A 13,365-nucleotide genomic window follows, 5' to 3' on the forward strand; every position below is an offset into this window, starting at 1 on the left:
CGCCGTCTTAGGTGGGTCCCACAACATCCAATCACAAGGAAGCTCCGCGACCAGGCCGCCCGTCCACATGTAGGACTACAACACCCAGAAGGCATTGCGGTGACGACATAGGTTCGCGTCTAAGCAGCCTCGCAGGGGCATGCGCAGCGAGACTGCGGGCGCTTGGGGGCAGCCCTGGCGGGTCCTCAAAGTTTGACGGTGTTAGCTTTCAGTTTTCTCGCTGGTTTACGGAAAGGCAGCTTCAAGGAAAGGAGACAAGATTCTGGCTCGGGAAGCGCGCGTTTGGAGAGAGCCCTCCGGCCTGCGGAATCCGCGGTCTGAAACCGCGGAGACTGCCTTAGCCGCGGACGCACCTCCTCCGACGGGTAGAGCGGACACCCTTCCGGAGGTGGGAGACGAGGGCCCGGCCTCCGAGAGCCCCTCTGAAGGTAAGACAGCGCCGCGCGCCAGGACTTCCTGTCGGAAGGGATGGACAGCCCCCCGCGAGGAGACCCTGGCTTAGCTGAACCTCACTTGAACACGAGAATCACTCCTGGACCCGGTACTTCCCCCGCCCACTTGCGGCCCTAATGCTGTTGTTGGTTTTTTTCTTTTCTTTTCTTTCTGTTTTTGTTCTCGGCAGAAGATGACCCAAGACCAACCTCTGCTTGCGGTGCAGGAGGCCCTGAAGCAGTGCTTCCCGGTGGTGGAGGAGCAGCAGGGCCTGTGGCAGAGTGCCCTAAGCGACTGCCAGCCCCTCCTGCTGTCCCTCAGCAACCTGGCAGAGCAGCTGCAGGCGGCCCAGAATCTGCGGTTTGAGGACGTGCCACCACTTCGGGCCTTCCCAGACTTAAAGGAGCGGCTGAGGCGCAAGCAGCTGTGGGCTGGCGACACTGTCTTGGACAAGTTAGAGGAGAGGCTGTAAGAGTTCAGTGCCGCTCCTTCTTGGCGGAAAAATGGGAAAACTTGGTCTTTAATAAGTAGCCAGTATCAGTCAGAAGAGAGTTTTCTCCCTTACTTGAGAGCATATTTGGAGGTGTCCCAACCTTCCCTCCTCTGTTCAACCTTTCTCTCCTTCCAACCCTCCGCCCCATTTGTTGCACAATGGGACCTCTTGTCAGAAAGTCATTTTATGGCATTTCCATTGCCCCGTAAGGCATGGCAGTGGTGGCCTTAGGAGAAGTTACAAAAGGAGAAGAGAAAAGCCATGGAGAAAGCTTATTAGCTGCCCTCTACGGTTCTTTTGTAAAAAGCAGTGAGGAAGTGTACTTTAAACTTCAGAGGTGCTAAGAGGCAAGGGTTTTACCCTGGTATTATCTCATAAAATCTTTTCAGCATCTCCACGTTTATTTATTTTTGGGACAGAGAGAGACAGAACATGAACGGGGGAGGGGCAGAGAGAGAGGGAGACACAGAATCGGAAACAGGCTCCAGGCTCTGAGCCATCAGCCCAGAGCCTGATGCGGGGCTCGAACTCACGGACCGCGAGATCGTGACCTGGCTGAAGTCGGACGCTTAACCGACTGCGCCACCCAGGCGCCCCATCAGCATCTCTAACTTAACCTCACTTCATCCCATTTTGCTGGTGAGGAAATCGAGGCTCCATCAGATTGCCTGTGGTCACACAACTTGTAAATGGTAAAGCTGGGATCTAACTCAAGTTTACCTGACGTCAAGGCCAGAGTGGTCCGCTGCCACTCTGTTCTGCTATACGTTGATGTCTCTGTGCCAAGCATAGCACATCTCTAAACTCTTAGTATGCCGAACGGGAGACCCTCTAAGAGTTCTAAGTATTGAGGATAGACAAGAGGCAGGGCACGTAGGCCATTCCTTGACTAGAGCAAGAGAAGGTTCTAGTGTATACAGTCTGTGCCATAGACTACTTGGAAATGGTCAAAGATGGGGCCCTTCTTTGTATTCATTTGTACAAAATACATTCATGAAGCCTTTACGGGATGCCAAGTGCAAGGTGCTCAGAATACAGCAACGAACCAGACCTAGTTTCTTAGTTGATTAGAAGAGATAGACCATCAGTCAATTAAATTATGTTGTGGTATATTCTAAGGTACTTTTATTTCAGTTGTTGACATATTTGTGAAGATTGGGCTGTTACTTTAAGTCTATTTTTTTTTTGGCATTCTTTTTTTTTTTAATTTTTAAATGTTTTATTTATTTTTGAGAGAGAGAAAGAGCGAGTGAGCAAGCAGGTGAGGGGCAGAGGGAGAGGGAGGCACAGAATCTGAAGCAGGCTCCAGGCTCTGAGGTGTGAGCACAGAGCCTGACGCAGGGCTGGAACCCATGGTTCATGACCTGAGCTGAAGTCGGACACTTAACCAACTAAGCCACCCAGGCGCCCCTAAGTCTGTTTTTTAATTGTGAGTCAAGGCCACACGTTTTGAAAGCCCCAGTTCTAGGTTAGGGAATTCTTTGTCCTTTTGGAAGTTGTAGCCTTCTTCTTGGTGGCTGGTCCCTTGGAGTCACCAGTGGAATGATAAAAATATTTACCATAAGGTGGGCACTTTCCTACTGGGCATTTTATATGCGTTATTGCACTTAGTCCTCATAAGAACCCGTTCTGTTCATTCATCCATTGAACAAGTGTTTGTCATTGTGTGCACCAGTGTCCGTGTTCTAGGTACTTAGGGTGTGCAGTGAGCAAGACAGACCATTTTTATACGTGATTGAGAATAAGTAACTTTCCGAGGATCCACAGTAGTCTGTGCCTCCGGAGCAATTTTTCCCATTGGGACATTTGGCAATACCTGGAGACATTACTGATCGTCATAGCTCAGGGAGGGTGGGGGCATGGTTTGCTCCTGTCATCCAGTGGGTGCAGGCCAAAGATGCTGCCCGACGTCCTAAAATACATAGGGCAACCTCCCCACCACAAAGAACCATCCAGGCCAAAATGTGAGTGTGCTGAGGTTGAGGAACCCTGCCTTAGGCCTTTCGCATGATATTTCCTAATACGAGACTTCTTTTCCCCCAGAACCGCCCTCCTCAAGGTGCGTGACACCGTCAGCAGCCACGTGGAGCGAGTGCTTCAGACCTATGAGCAGCATGCAGACACGATTGGCATGGATGGTGTCCTCCAGGCTTCGGTTGTGAGCCCTTCGGTGGCTGACATGTTGGAATGGTTGCAAGATATTGAGAGACATTATCGAAATTCGTATCCTTTGCACATGTTTCAGGCAGCGTCCAGAGCTGCTTCAGGAAGTCTTTCAGTTTTCGTGAGATTATACCACTACGTAGTATGGGTCAGTCAGTTCTCTTTGATCTCTGAACTTAGAGAAGAATAAAGCAGGGCAAGTGAGGGATGAGCATTGAGTCCTGACTTGAAATAGGGTGGGCAGGAGAGGGCTCACTGGGTTAGTGGCATTTGAGAAAAGACCTAACGAGAGCGAAGGAGAGAGCCACGTGATATTTGGGGGAAGCGTGTCCCAGGTAGAAGAAATCGCAAGTGCAAAGGCCCTGTGGGGGAGAGCATGCCTGACATGTTCATGAAATAGTGCGGAAGCCAGCAGGGCTAGAGCGGATGAGGACGGGGAGCCTAACAGGTGACACGTCAGAGAGATGGGGCTGGACCTTCTAGGGCCCTGGAGGTCTTTGAAAGGATTTTGGCTTTTGCTCAGAGTGAGGTGGAAAGCTGTTAGAAGGTTTTGAGAAGAAGGATAACATAATCAGCCTGTGTTTTCTCACAGTATCACCTGGCTGAGTTCGGAGGAAAGACTTGGGGTGGTGTGGAGCCAGGGGAGCTGCAGGAATACCTAACCAGTTCATTGGAGTTCTGGCCCTTTTCTCTCAATTCTTTTTTTTTTTTTTTTTTTCCTAATGTTTATTTATTTTTGAGAGACGGAGTGTGAGCAGAGGAGGGGCAGAGAGAGAGGGAGACACAGAACCCGAAAGGAGGCCCCAGGCTCCTTGCTGTCAGCACAGAGCCCAATGCGGGGCTCGAACTCCTGAACCATGAGTTCACGACCTGAGCTGAAGTTGGCCGCTTCACTGACTGAGCCACTCAGGCGCCCCTCTCATAAGTCTTGCCTGAATCACACATCTCCGCTCTGGCTTCAGTTTCTGCCTTCATTTGAGTAACTCCCCAATCCGCCCTTCATTCTCGTTTCTAGCCTTGATGTTCAGCTTCCCGCAGCTGCCTCCAGCCGGGTCGCTCCTGGGAGCACAAGCTCCTCGGTCCCGCCGCCACACTCAGTCCCCTTTCTCTCCAGGTGTAGGATCAACCCTGTGTGATCATTGTGTGGGAACTCCAGCAGCCCCTTCCCCCTCTCCCTCTCTCTTTCCTTTTTCACTGCATTGGTGGCAGCTGTGGCGGTGGCAGCTGTGGAGGCAGTGGGACAGCCTAGGCGGGGGAGCAGTAGCCGCAGCCAGTGTTACTGAGCGCTGACTATGTGCCAGGTACTCTTCTCCCAACGTCCACACGGCCGCCTGTCAGGTGTTTTGAATCCGTTTCCTTGGCGCTTCTTGTATTTTATTTCTCTATCTGCACTGCCTCTTCCATAGTCTCTTGCCTCTCATGAGGCCCCTTGATCTGTGCAGCCTCTTGACAGGTTTCTCTGTCTCTGCCTTCTTTCCCTCTAAGCTGGCTCCGGCTAGGGACCTCAACGGTAGCCTGAAGACATCTTTGTTCTGCCTGTTGCTTATAGAGGAGTTTTCGACAGCTTCCAGAATCCCCATGTGGGTCTTCGGTGCTCTTTGTGTTCTGGCTCAGCCTGCCTTCTCGGCCACCTTTCTGACTGCTGTGCGTGTTCCAGCCGGCCAGATTGGAGGATTTACTCGGCCCTGAAACCATTCCATGCTTCCTCACTTCTGCACCTTATGCTTTTCTTGCCAGATGGAATCTTCCTGAGGCCCTCCAAATGGGAGGGACTCGTCACTCAACTTCTGAACCGCCACAGAGTTTCCTCTTTTGTGTCCCTGAGATTCTCCCTTTCTACTTTCTGGTTTTTCTGCTCAGCGTGGTGAGATCCTAGATTGTTGGGGTGATGTTTCATCCCTCTGGCCCTGTAGCACTGTGAGTGAAGAGGTGCTCAGCAAAGATGTGTGACACAGGTGAGTGCGAGAGAGCTACCCCTTACCCTTCTAGCTTCTCGTAGCTCTCCCCAGGGTATTTTTCCCTTCAGCATATTTCGTTGTCTTTTTGAGCAGTCCTTAACTTCCCGGAAGTTACCTGAAGAGAAAGTGCCTCCTGTCCTCCATCCAGTGGGGAGACTTGGCCAACATCCAATCTTTGCCCAAGGCCTGGGACCGGATTTCAGAAGATGAACACCAAACCCTTGTACAAGGTACTGGTTTTCATTTATGCCTTCATGTCTGCTTTCTTTCTCTGTGTCTCTCTGTCTTACAGAGATGCCCTTGCAGTGCCTCCATATTTTTTATAAATCTGATGTTTTACGTTCCCTGGAGAGGTGATATGCCACAGTTTTTCTCTCTTCCTATTCCAGATACCCTATTGAATGTTTCCTTCTTCTTGGAAGAGTAAGGAAGTGGTGTGTTTATCAGCATACTAGTGAGACACGGTTGAAGGCTGATACTGGTGCATTCTGGTATTTCTAAAGAAATGTCAGTATTGTAACCTAACATACTTGAAAGATTAGTGCCTGGGGGGGCGCCTGGGTGGCTCAGTCAGTTAAGCGGCCGACCTTGGCTCAGGTCATGATCTTGCGGTCTGTGAGTTCGAGCCCCGCGTTGGGCTCTGTGCTGACTGCTCAGAGCCTGGAGCCTGTTTCAGATTCTGTGTCTCCCTCTCTCTCTCTGACCCTCCCCCGTTCATGCTCTGTCTCTCTCTGTCTCAAAAATATATAAACGTTAAAAAAAAAAAAATTAAAAAAAAAAAAAGATTAGTGCCTGGGGCCGGAGGAGTGGCCCTTGGGAGGGTTGTGTTAGATGTTTCTAATGTTGCGGCCTCCCTCTGCTCTGTCATGGTTGAAAGTACGTGGACGCCCCTTGCCCTTTTCTAGGCTCGGGAATGGATGATGGAGGCAGAGAGAATGCAGGAAAGGCAGTGCAAGAGAACACTGGGGGCAGGAGCCACAGCCACAGATGTGGTAGGGAAGGAAAGGATGGGGGAGAACGTGGCATCCCTCTGAGCATCATCCAAAGCTCTGAGCTTGGTTGACACCCGGCCCTGTTATGTGTATTTGTATCAGTACCTGATTCCCTGACGCAAGATGATTCTTCTTGATGATTTAAAGAAATAAGGGTGATATTGATGGAAGACAGTACAGATCTTCCTCGACCTATAATGGTGTTACATCTTGATAATGTCATCATGTAAGTTGAAAATATCGTGAGTCAAAAATGCATTTAATACACCTACCCTACCAAATGTCATAGCTCAGCCTAGCCTGCCTTAAATGTGCCCTGAACACTCACATTAGCCTACAGTTGGGTAAAATCATTGAATACCAAGCCTGTTGTACCATAAAGTGTTGAATATCTCGTGTGATTGATTGCAAAACAGAAGGGTGGTATGGGCAAGGAGTGGCTGTATAAGTTGTGTACCCTTGTGAACTTGGGGCTGACCATAAGCTGGGGCTCGCTGCTGTCACCCGGTGTCACAAGAGAGGATCGGACCGCGTATTGCCAGTCCGAGAAAAGATCCAAATTCAAAATCTGAAGTACGGTTTCCAGTGGACACGTATTGCTTTTGCACCATCGTAAAGTTTGAAAACTCGTAAGTCAGAGTCGTCTATCATTGTCCAGCTGCTTTAGCTCCTCGTCGTCATTCAGTTTCCGGAGTCCGCCACCAGGGGGAGGTGGCGCAGCGTGAATCATTCTCGGTGGTTTGTCTTCGATGGTGTTCCTCTGTTCCCTGTCTGAGAGTTAAGTAACTGGGCATAGTAAGACTGCTAAAATGATGGGGGTTTTTTTCTGACCAAAGCTGGCACCTGATTTTCCACATCCCTCTGATCTTGGAGTAGCTGCACGGTGGGAGAAGAGCGCCCAGAATCAGGCCATCAGCGTTATTTCTGAAGCCCAGTGCCTTCATCTGTGAAATGGTTGGGTACTTCCAGACCTGTCAGCTTCCTAGGCTGTGGGAAAATCTGGGTCACTGGATGTAGAGAGGCTTAATAAAGAGTGTAGATATTTTTAAAATGAAGATGACTTTTTTTTTCTTTACTACAAAAGTGATCTATATGCTTTTTAAAAAATCAGAGGAAAATTGTAGGAAAAATTTTAAATGTAGAAAAGTTATGAAACACAAACTCCATCAGAGATATTTTGATATATGGCTCTTTCTGTGTCCATATCCACAAATTTAAAAAAACCCCACAAATGTGGCATCATTGGTATATACTGTTAAGTAAACTTTTTATTTTTTTAATTATTATTTTTTTAGATAAACTTTTTTATTATTTTTAAAATTTTTAAATTTTTATTTATTTTTGAGAGAAAGAGCATGAGCTGGGGAGAGGCACAGAGAGAGGGAGACACAGAATCTGAAGCAGGCTCCAGGCTCTGAGCTTGCAGCATAGAGCCCGATGTAGGGCTTGAACTCATAGACTACGAGATCATGACCTGAGCTGAAGTCAGATGCTTAACTGACTGAGCCACCCAGATGTCCCTAGATAAACTCAAAAAAAACTTTTTTAGCCATCTTTTCACTTTCGTATCTCTAAAAATAGCTCAACACAATATACACCAGTGTACATCTCATATACAATTTTAGGAATGTATTATATCTTTTGTTTTTCCAAATCTTCATGTATTTCTACTTATAAAGATTGTACATTCTCGTTGTAGAAGATTGAAGTATTACAGAAAGTGAAAATGCACACTGTCTACTGTTTTTAACAATATGGTAGACGTTCTCCCAGGAATTTAAAAAATCTATCACATACGTTAATAATCATAAATAAAACTTAAAAGACATTTGGGTGTCAGGCCTTATGATGTGCTCTGGAGACAGATGAAAGAGATCCCTAGAAAGGTTTACGGTTCAACCAGGGAAAGATTTAAACCAGTGTTTCTCAAGCTTTAACGTGTATAGAAATCACTGGGCTCTTGTTAAAATTTAGACCCTAATTTTGTAGGTCTGGGAGGGGGGCAGCGCCCTAGATTCTATGGGAGCGGCGGGGTGTTCGTTCTGAAACTAGCTGTTAAGACTGCAGCCTCCATCTTGGTCCATCACTCCCTCTTGGATCCCTCACGCTGGGAGAAGTCAGCTGCAGTGTTCCAAGTCAGCCCTGTGGAGAGCTTGTGTGAGAGACCGATGCCTGCCAGCAATCGCGTGACTGAGCTTGGAAGCAGAACCCCTGCACCCCTGTGACTTAAGCCTTCTGGTGAGACCACAGCCCCAGCTAACAGCTCGACTACAACTTCATGAGGACCTAAGACAAAGGCAACCAGCTGAGCTGTGGCCAGATTCCTGACCCATGGAAACATAATAAACGTTCGTTTTAAACCATTAAGTTTTGGGGTAATTTGTCGCATAGCAATAGATAACTAATATAACGAGCAAATGGGTTTTTTTGTTTTCTCCCAAATTTTGTACAAACTGTAGCATACTGTGTACTCAGCTTTGCACCTCTCCCCCCTCCCCCAATTACTGTATCTCGAAGATCATTCTATGTGAATAAAGAGCTTCCTTAATTTTTTCTAGAATAGTTGCATATTTTTCTGTTGTTTGGGTATACCATAGTTTATTTAAGTAGCCCCTTACCGACGGACATTTAGGTTGTTTTCAAAGTCTTAGTGTCTTATGGGTTTCCACCACCTTCCTGTACTCCCACCCCCGTTCATTATGTCTGTTTTCCCTGGAATTTTTCAACTAGCCAATCCCACTGCACCGGCTCACCCCCAATAAAGAAAGAAGTCTGTTGGTATTTTTTACTGGACTCCTATTTAACTTCTAAACTAAGCAGACTCATAGCAGGAATGCTTCCAGTGATCCCTCCTTAAGCATGCCATAGCATAGGGGTTGAGATATTAGATGGGAGCTCTTTTCTGTTTCCTTTAGTTGGGGAAATAGACTCTTGGGGGTCAGAACCCCTTCCCTGTCAATGAGACAATCTGTTGGGATGAAATGAAGAATTTAGGATTCTTTCTTTCTTGTCTCTACCGCATCCACGTTTAGAATTTGACCTCAAAATTCTCATGGTGGAGAAGGGGTTTTTCAAAGCCGGTGGGATCATCCTAGGCTCTGAAGAGGACTTCTGCCCTGCCCAAAGAGTGTCCAGATTGCATGGTGACTTCATTGTCTGACTTTAATGTGGATGATAGGAGCCAGGTACCATCCCCAGCTGTCCGAGTGCTGAGTTGTCGGTCCCTTCTCTCTGTGCACATTCGCCTGGGAGGGCGTGCATCTAGAGGAACAAGCTCAGGGAGGAGAGGAAGATAATACACTTGGGAAAGTGTGCTGAATCGTGAGTGACCCAGACCTGGGTTCAAGTCTCAGCTCAGCCTCTCACCAGCTAGTCTTGGGGAAATCCTCTCTCCTCTACAATTTGTTCGTTTGTGTAATGGAGATGACGGTATAGGTCCTTACAGGACCTAAGTGAGAGGAGACATGTAAGGGGTTTGGGTAAATTTGTAAACATGTAAGGGGTGGAAATTTACCACAGACTCTGAGTCACCTAAACGGGTAGCTCTGTGATCCTCTTTAACACAAGCCGTGAAACAAGTAGGCTCTGAGACCTGGTGCATTTCCTAAGCGCCCATGGCTTATCAGTGACATCGCCACATTTTGAATCAGGGTTTTCTGGGCTCTGATGAGAGGAGTCTTTTCCCTTCACCACCATTTCCCCTCTGCTGCAGAGGGCAAATGCACCCCAGCCACCCACTCAGCTGTGACAAGAGTTGGGGGTCCTGCATGGGACAGGATTCCACGCAGAGGTGAGTGCAGTGCTGACCCCATCAGGTGCGGCAGTGGCACAAGAAAGCAGGCAGGGTTCTCTCTGGGTGGCCGTGACCTTGCCAGTTAGCCCCCCTTCTGGACCCATAGCCGGGAGGGCAGAAGTGAGTCCCTAGACTGTCTGCCAGAGTCCTGCACCTTTGCCCTTGATGCCAGGGCTGGGAGGAGATAGCCAGTCCTTAAGGAATGATGGGTTTATCTCCCAGGCACTCTCTCTCCCCATCATTCCTGAAACGCCGCTTGGTTTCTATAGAGTGCAAAAGAAAGCCTTTTTTTTTTTTTTTTTTCTGAGACTGGTACCTGGTACAGCATATTAGGGCCCCAGCCCCAGAGATTCTGATCTGGCCTGTGTGAGGAGGGGCTAAATGCCTGCATTCTTATCAGGCACCTTTATTCTGTTGCAGGGTCATTCTTTAAGAAAGAGCCTTGGGGGGCACCTGGGTGGCTCAGTCAGTCAAGCAGCTGACTTTGGCTCAGGTCATGATCTCGCAGTTCGTGAGTTTGAGTCCCACGTCGGGCGCTGTGCTGACAGCTCAGAGTGTGGAGCCTGCTTTGGACTCTGTCTCCCTGTGCTCCTCCCCTGCTCGCTCCCTGTCTCTCTCTCTCTCTCTCAAAAATAGACATTAAAAGAATTTTTTCTTTTTCTTTTTTTTTTTTTTTAAAGAAAGAGCCTTAATCCAGGGCCGCCTGGGTGGCTCAGTTGGTTAAGCGTCCAACTCATGTTTTCAGCTCAGGTCATGATCCGGTAGTTTGTGAGCCGGAGCCTCGGGGTGGGCTCTGTGCTGACAACAGAGCCTGCTTGGGATTCTCTCTCTCCCTCTCAAAATAAGTAAATATTTAAAAATAAAGAGAGAGAGGGAGAGAGAAAGAAGGGAGAGAGAAAGAAAAGGAAGGAAGGAAAGAGAGAAAGAAGAAAGAAAGAAAGAAAGAAAAGAAAAAAAAAAAGAGAAAGATGGCTTTAATCCTAAGAAAAAGCAACAGAGAGAGAGGGCTGGGAGTAACTTCTGCGTATGGCACCTTATAGTCTGCCAGATCTGTATTCATTCCTTCAGAGGCCTCCCTGCGTGCCCAGCACAGAACCGATTGCTGGGGATACAAAGAGACAGAAGTACATGGTCCAGCGGGCCAGGCAGATAGGTAAGCCCATGTTAGAATTGCTGTCATAAAGGACGTGTGGAGTGCAGATGGAGAGTGACTTGATTCTTTTGGTAGGTTTTTGTGGGAGGGAAGAAAGGGGAGTGTAAGAGTACATCCCAAGCAACCTAATCTCAGCGAGAATCTTCCCTCCGGTCTCTAATGGAGAAAGTAACCGGGGAGGGGTGAGCATGGCCCGCTTGTCGTCATGTGAGCAGAGAGCAACCCTTCCCGATTCTGCCGTGGGCAGTAGTTCTTAACTTGCACAAAGAGCCCAGACTAATAAATCCACCACTCAATTGCAATCCCCACAGCGCGTTTATAGGCAGCAGCTGACTTTTATCAGCTAGTTTGTTCTTTCATATAAGCAGGGTTTTATGAGGGTCTCCTGAGCTGGCTCGTAACGTGGTGAAAGTCTGCAAAACTCAGCCATAAATTCCCAGCACCTGCCAAGCAGAGGATGCTATTTTCCAGGCACATTTTGTCCAGCTGGTGGCTCTGTCCCCTTGCCCGGTTTGCATTTTTGCACTTGTCTCTTTAAACTTGGATTTGTTTTTCAGCTCTCTGCGGCCTCTTTAAAGGCAACTGAAAAATGAGGGGTAGGGAAAAAGAACTAGAAAGTTACGTCTGTGCTAAAAATTACCCCTGGCTTATGTTGCTCTGAAAGCTGGTTCTGATCCCACTGCTGAAACAGAGACATCAGGCTTCCCGGCCACACGAACCCCAGGGCGGGGGACTGGAGGACAGTGCCAACCAAGCCCGTTATTAATATTTTGACTCTTTCCTGGGCCATCACCCTTTGTACTCACCATCCTTGGTTGTCAGTTCCGTAAACTAAAGGAATAGCTCCAGACGCCTTTTTCCCAAATGGGGAAAAAAAAAAAAAAGGCATGACATCTTTTCCCAGCACTTCGAACTCCCCCAAGACAGAGATACAAGTTGAATGCCCTCCCTCCTCCAAATAAGGCAAGACCTGGACGCTCTGAGGACGCTGGTTGGCCGAGGTGGACCGGGTTACTCGGGAGAGCTACAAATGCCCCAGCGGAGCGTGCTGTCCGTCTAGGAAACATTGAGTGTGGCTCCAGACCTGTTCGTCTTTATGTTTGCAGCTTCTCTTTGTTTTGGTCAGGAGGTCATCAGGGCCAAAAGAAGACCCCTGTGGCTGCCCTTCGTGCGACTTCCTCCTTGGCTCACTTTCCCTCGATCCCACTTCAGGGTGGCTTCATGGACATGTGACCTGTGCATCTAAGGGTCACCCGCCTTGGCTAAATGCTCTGCCATCACCTGCTGGACATTCTTAATAGCTTGTGGACAAGAAGGGGGGATTTTCATTTGGCACTGGGCCCTGCAAAGTATGTTGCTGGTCCTGCCCTGCTTCCTCCTAGTAGTAGCTCCCTCAGACCTGTGGACAGACCCCCTCTCCTCCCAAGTCTGAGCCTGCACAGAGCAGATGACTTATCCATCAGTGAGGAATCTGGCCTTGCTCCGCTCCCAAAGGCTCCTATTACCCGACCTTCTGGTTACAGGCCATCCCCACCATTCGACCATGTCTTCAAAGGCCCTGAAGAGGTGCTTCCCAGTCCCACTCAGCTGCTCCTGGCCCATTGTCACCTTTCAGAAATGATTTCTGGCTAATGCACTCCAGCAGGAGGAAGTAGGGGTCTAGGAGCACCCTAGGGCCAGATGATGGAAATCAAACAGGCCAGGAGTGGACCCCCACCCCGACAAAGAGCCACAGACCAGGCCAGGCAGAGCATCCTCCCTCCCCCAACCCCGCCTGGCGTGGGTTTCCAGATCCACCCGGCATTGCCACACCAGCGGAAACGGCGGTTGCTGCCCCAGCCAAGCCCTAGGACTGTGGCGACAACCCCGAATGGGCCCAGCCACCACATCAAGGACACAGCTCCACCCTCCTCTCTGCACCCCCTCCCACCTCAGGCTTCCCCGCCTCTCTCCTTCCCAGGAACCCAGGGCGTAACCTCTGCTTGGGATCAGGGTCGGTCATGGGCCTCTGCAGCTGCTGCTGCAGTGTGGGGGAGAAGGTTCTGGACCGGGAGTGGGGACGTCTGCCGCTCACCCCTGTGGGACCTGAGCAGGTAACTTGACCTCTCTGGACCCCACTGTCTTGATCAAAAGACCAAAAACACGGTGGGGTGGACAAAAGTTTCAACTTCGTAGGGCCACTGCAAAAAAAGTAAATGGGCTGATACATGAGAAAGAACTTTAAATTGTATACAAATACAAGTCATTTTCCTCTGAGAAGTGCCGGGGTGTAATGGAAAGGATTGGGGAACCAACAAGAATAATCCTGTAATTACTATTTACTGAGCAATCTCTCTGCTTCATGCTTATATCGAGAGCTTTGTATCCATTATAACAACCCC

The 13,365-nt window shown here is 48.9% G+C and overlaps 1 protein-coding gene across 6 annotated transcripts; it reads left to right on the plus strand.

The window, feature by feature from the left end:
• Positions 1-112: 112 nt before the first annotated feature.
• Positions 113-7,093, plus strand: CC1H1orf109 (chromosome C1 C1orf109 homolog). Of its 6 annotated transcripts, none has more exons than XM_047871791.1 (5): positions 113-428; positions 623-900; positions 2,969-3,148; positions 5,158-5,276; positions 6,875-7,093. In XM_047871791.1, exons 2-5 carry the CDS (start codon positions 626-628, stop codon positions 6,883-6,885), a joined length of 585 nt encoding a protein of 194 aa, XP_047727747.1. In that variant the 5' UTR covers positions 113-428; positions 623-625; the 3' UTR covers positions 6,886-7,093. The 6 variants fall into 6 exon arrangements, 3 of the variants coding, with proteins under 3 accessions (XP_047727747.1, XP_047727746.1, XP_047727745.1); XM_047871790.1 differs by lacking the exon at positions 6,875-7,093 and adding an exon at positions 5,436-5,716; XR_007154897.1 differs by lacking the exon at positions 6,875-7,093 and having other exon boundaries at positions 2,969-5,043; positions 5,115-5,300.
• Positions 7,094-13,365: the final 6,272 nt, after the last annotated feature.

The sequence above is a fragment of the Prionailurus viverrinus genome, chromosome C1, assembly GCF_022837055.1.
Source record: "Prionailurus viverrinus isolate Anna chromosome C1, UM_Priviv_1.0, whole genome shotgun sequence".
Classification (NCBI taxonomy): Eukaryota; Metazoa; Chordata; class Mammalia; order Carnivora; family Felidae; genus Prionailurus; species Prionailurus viverrinus.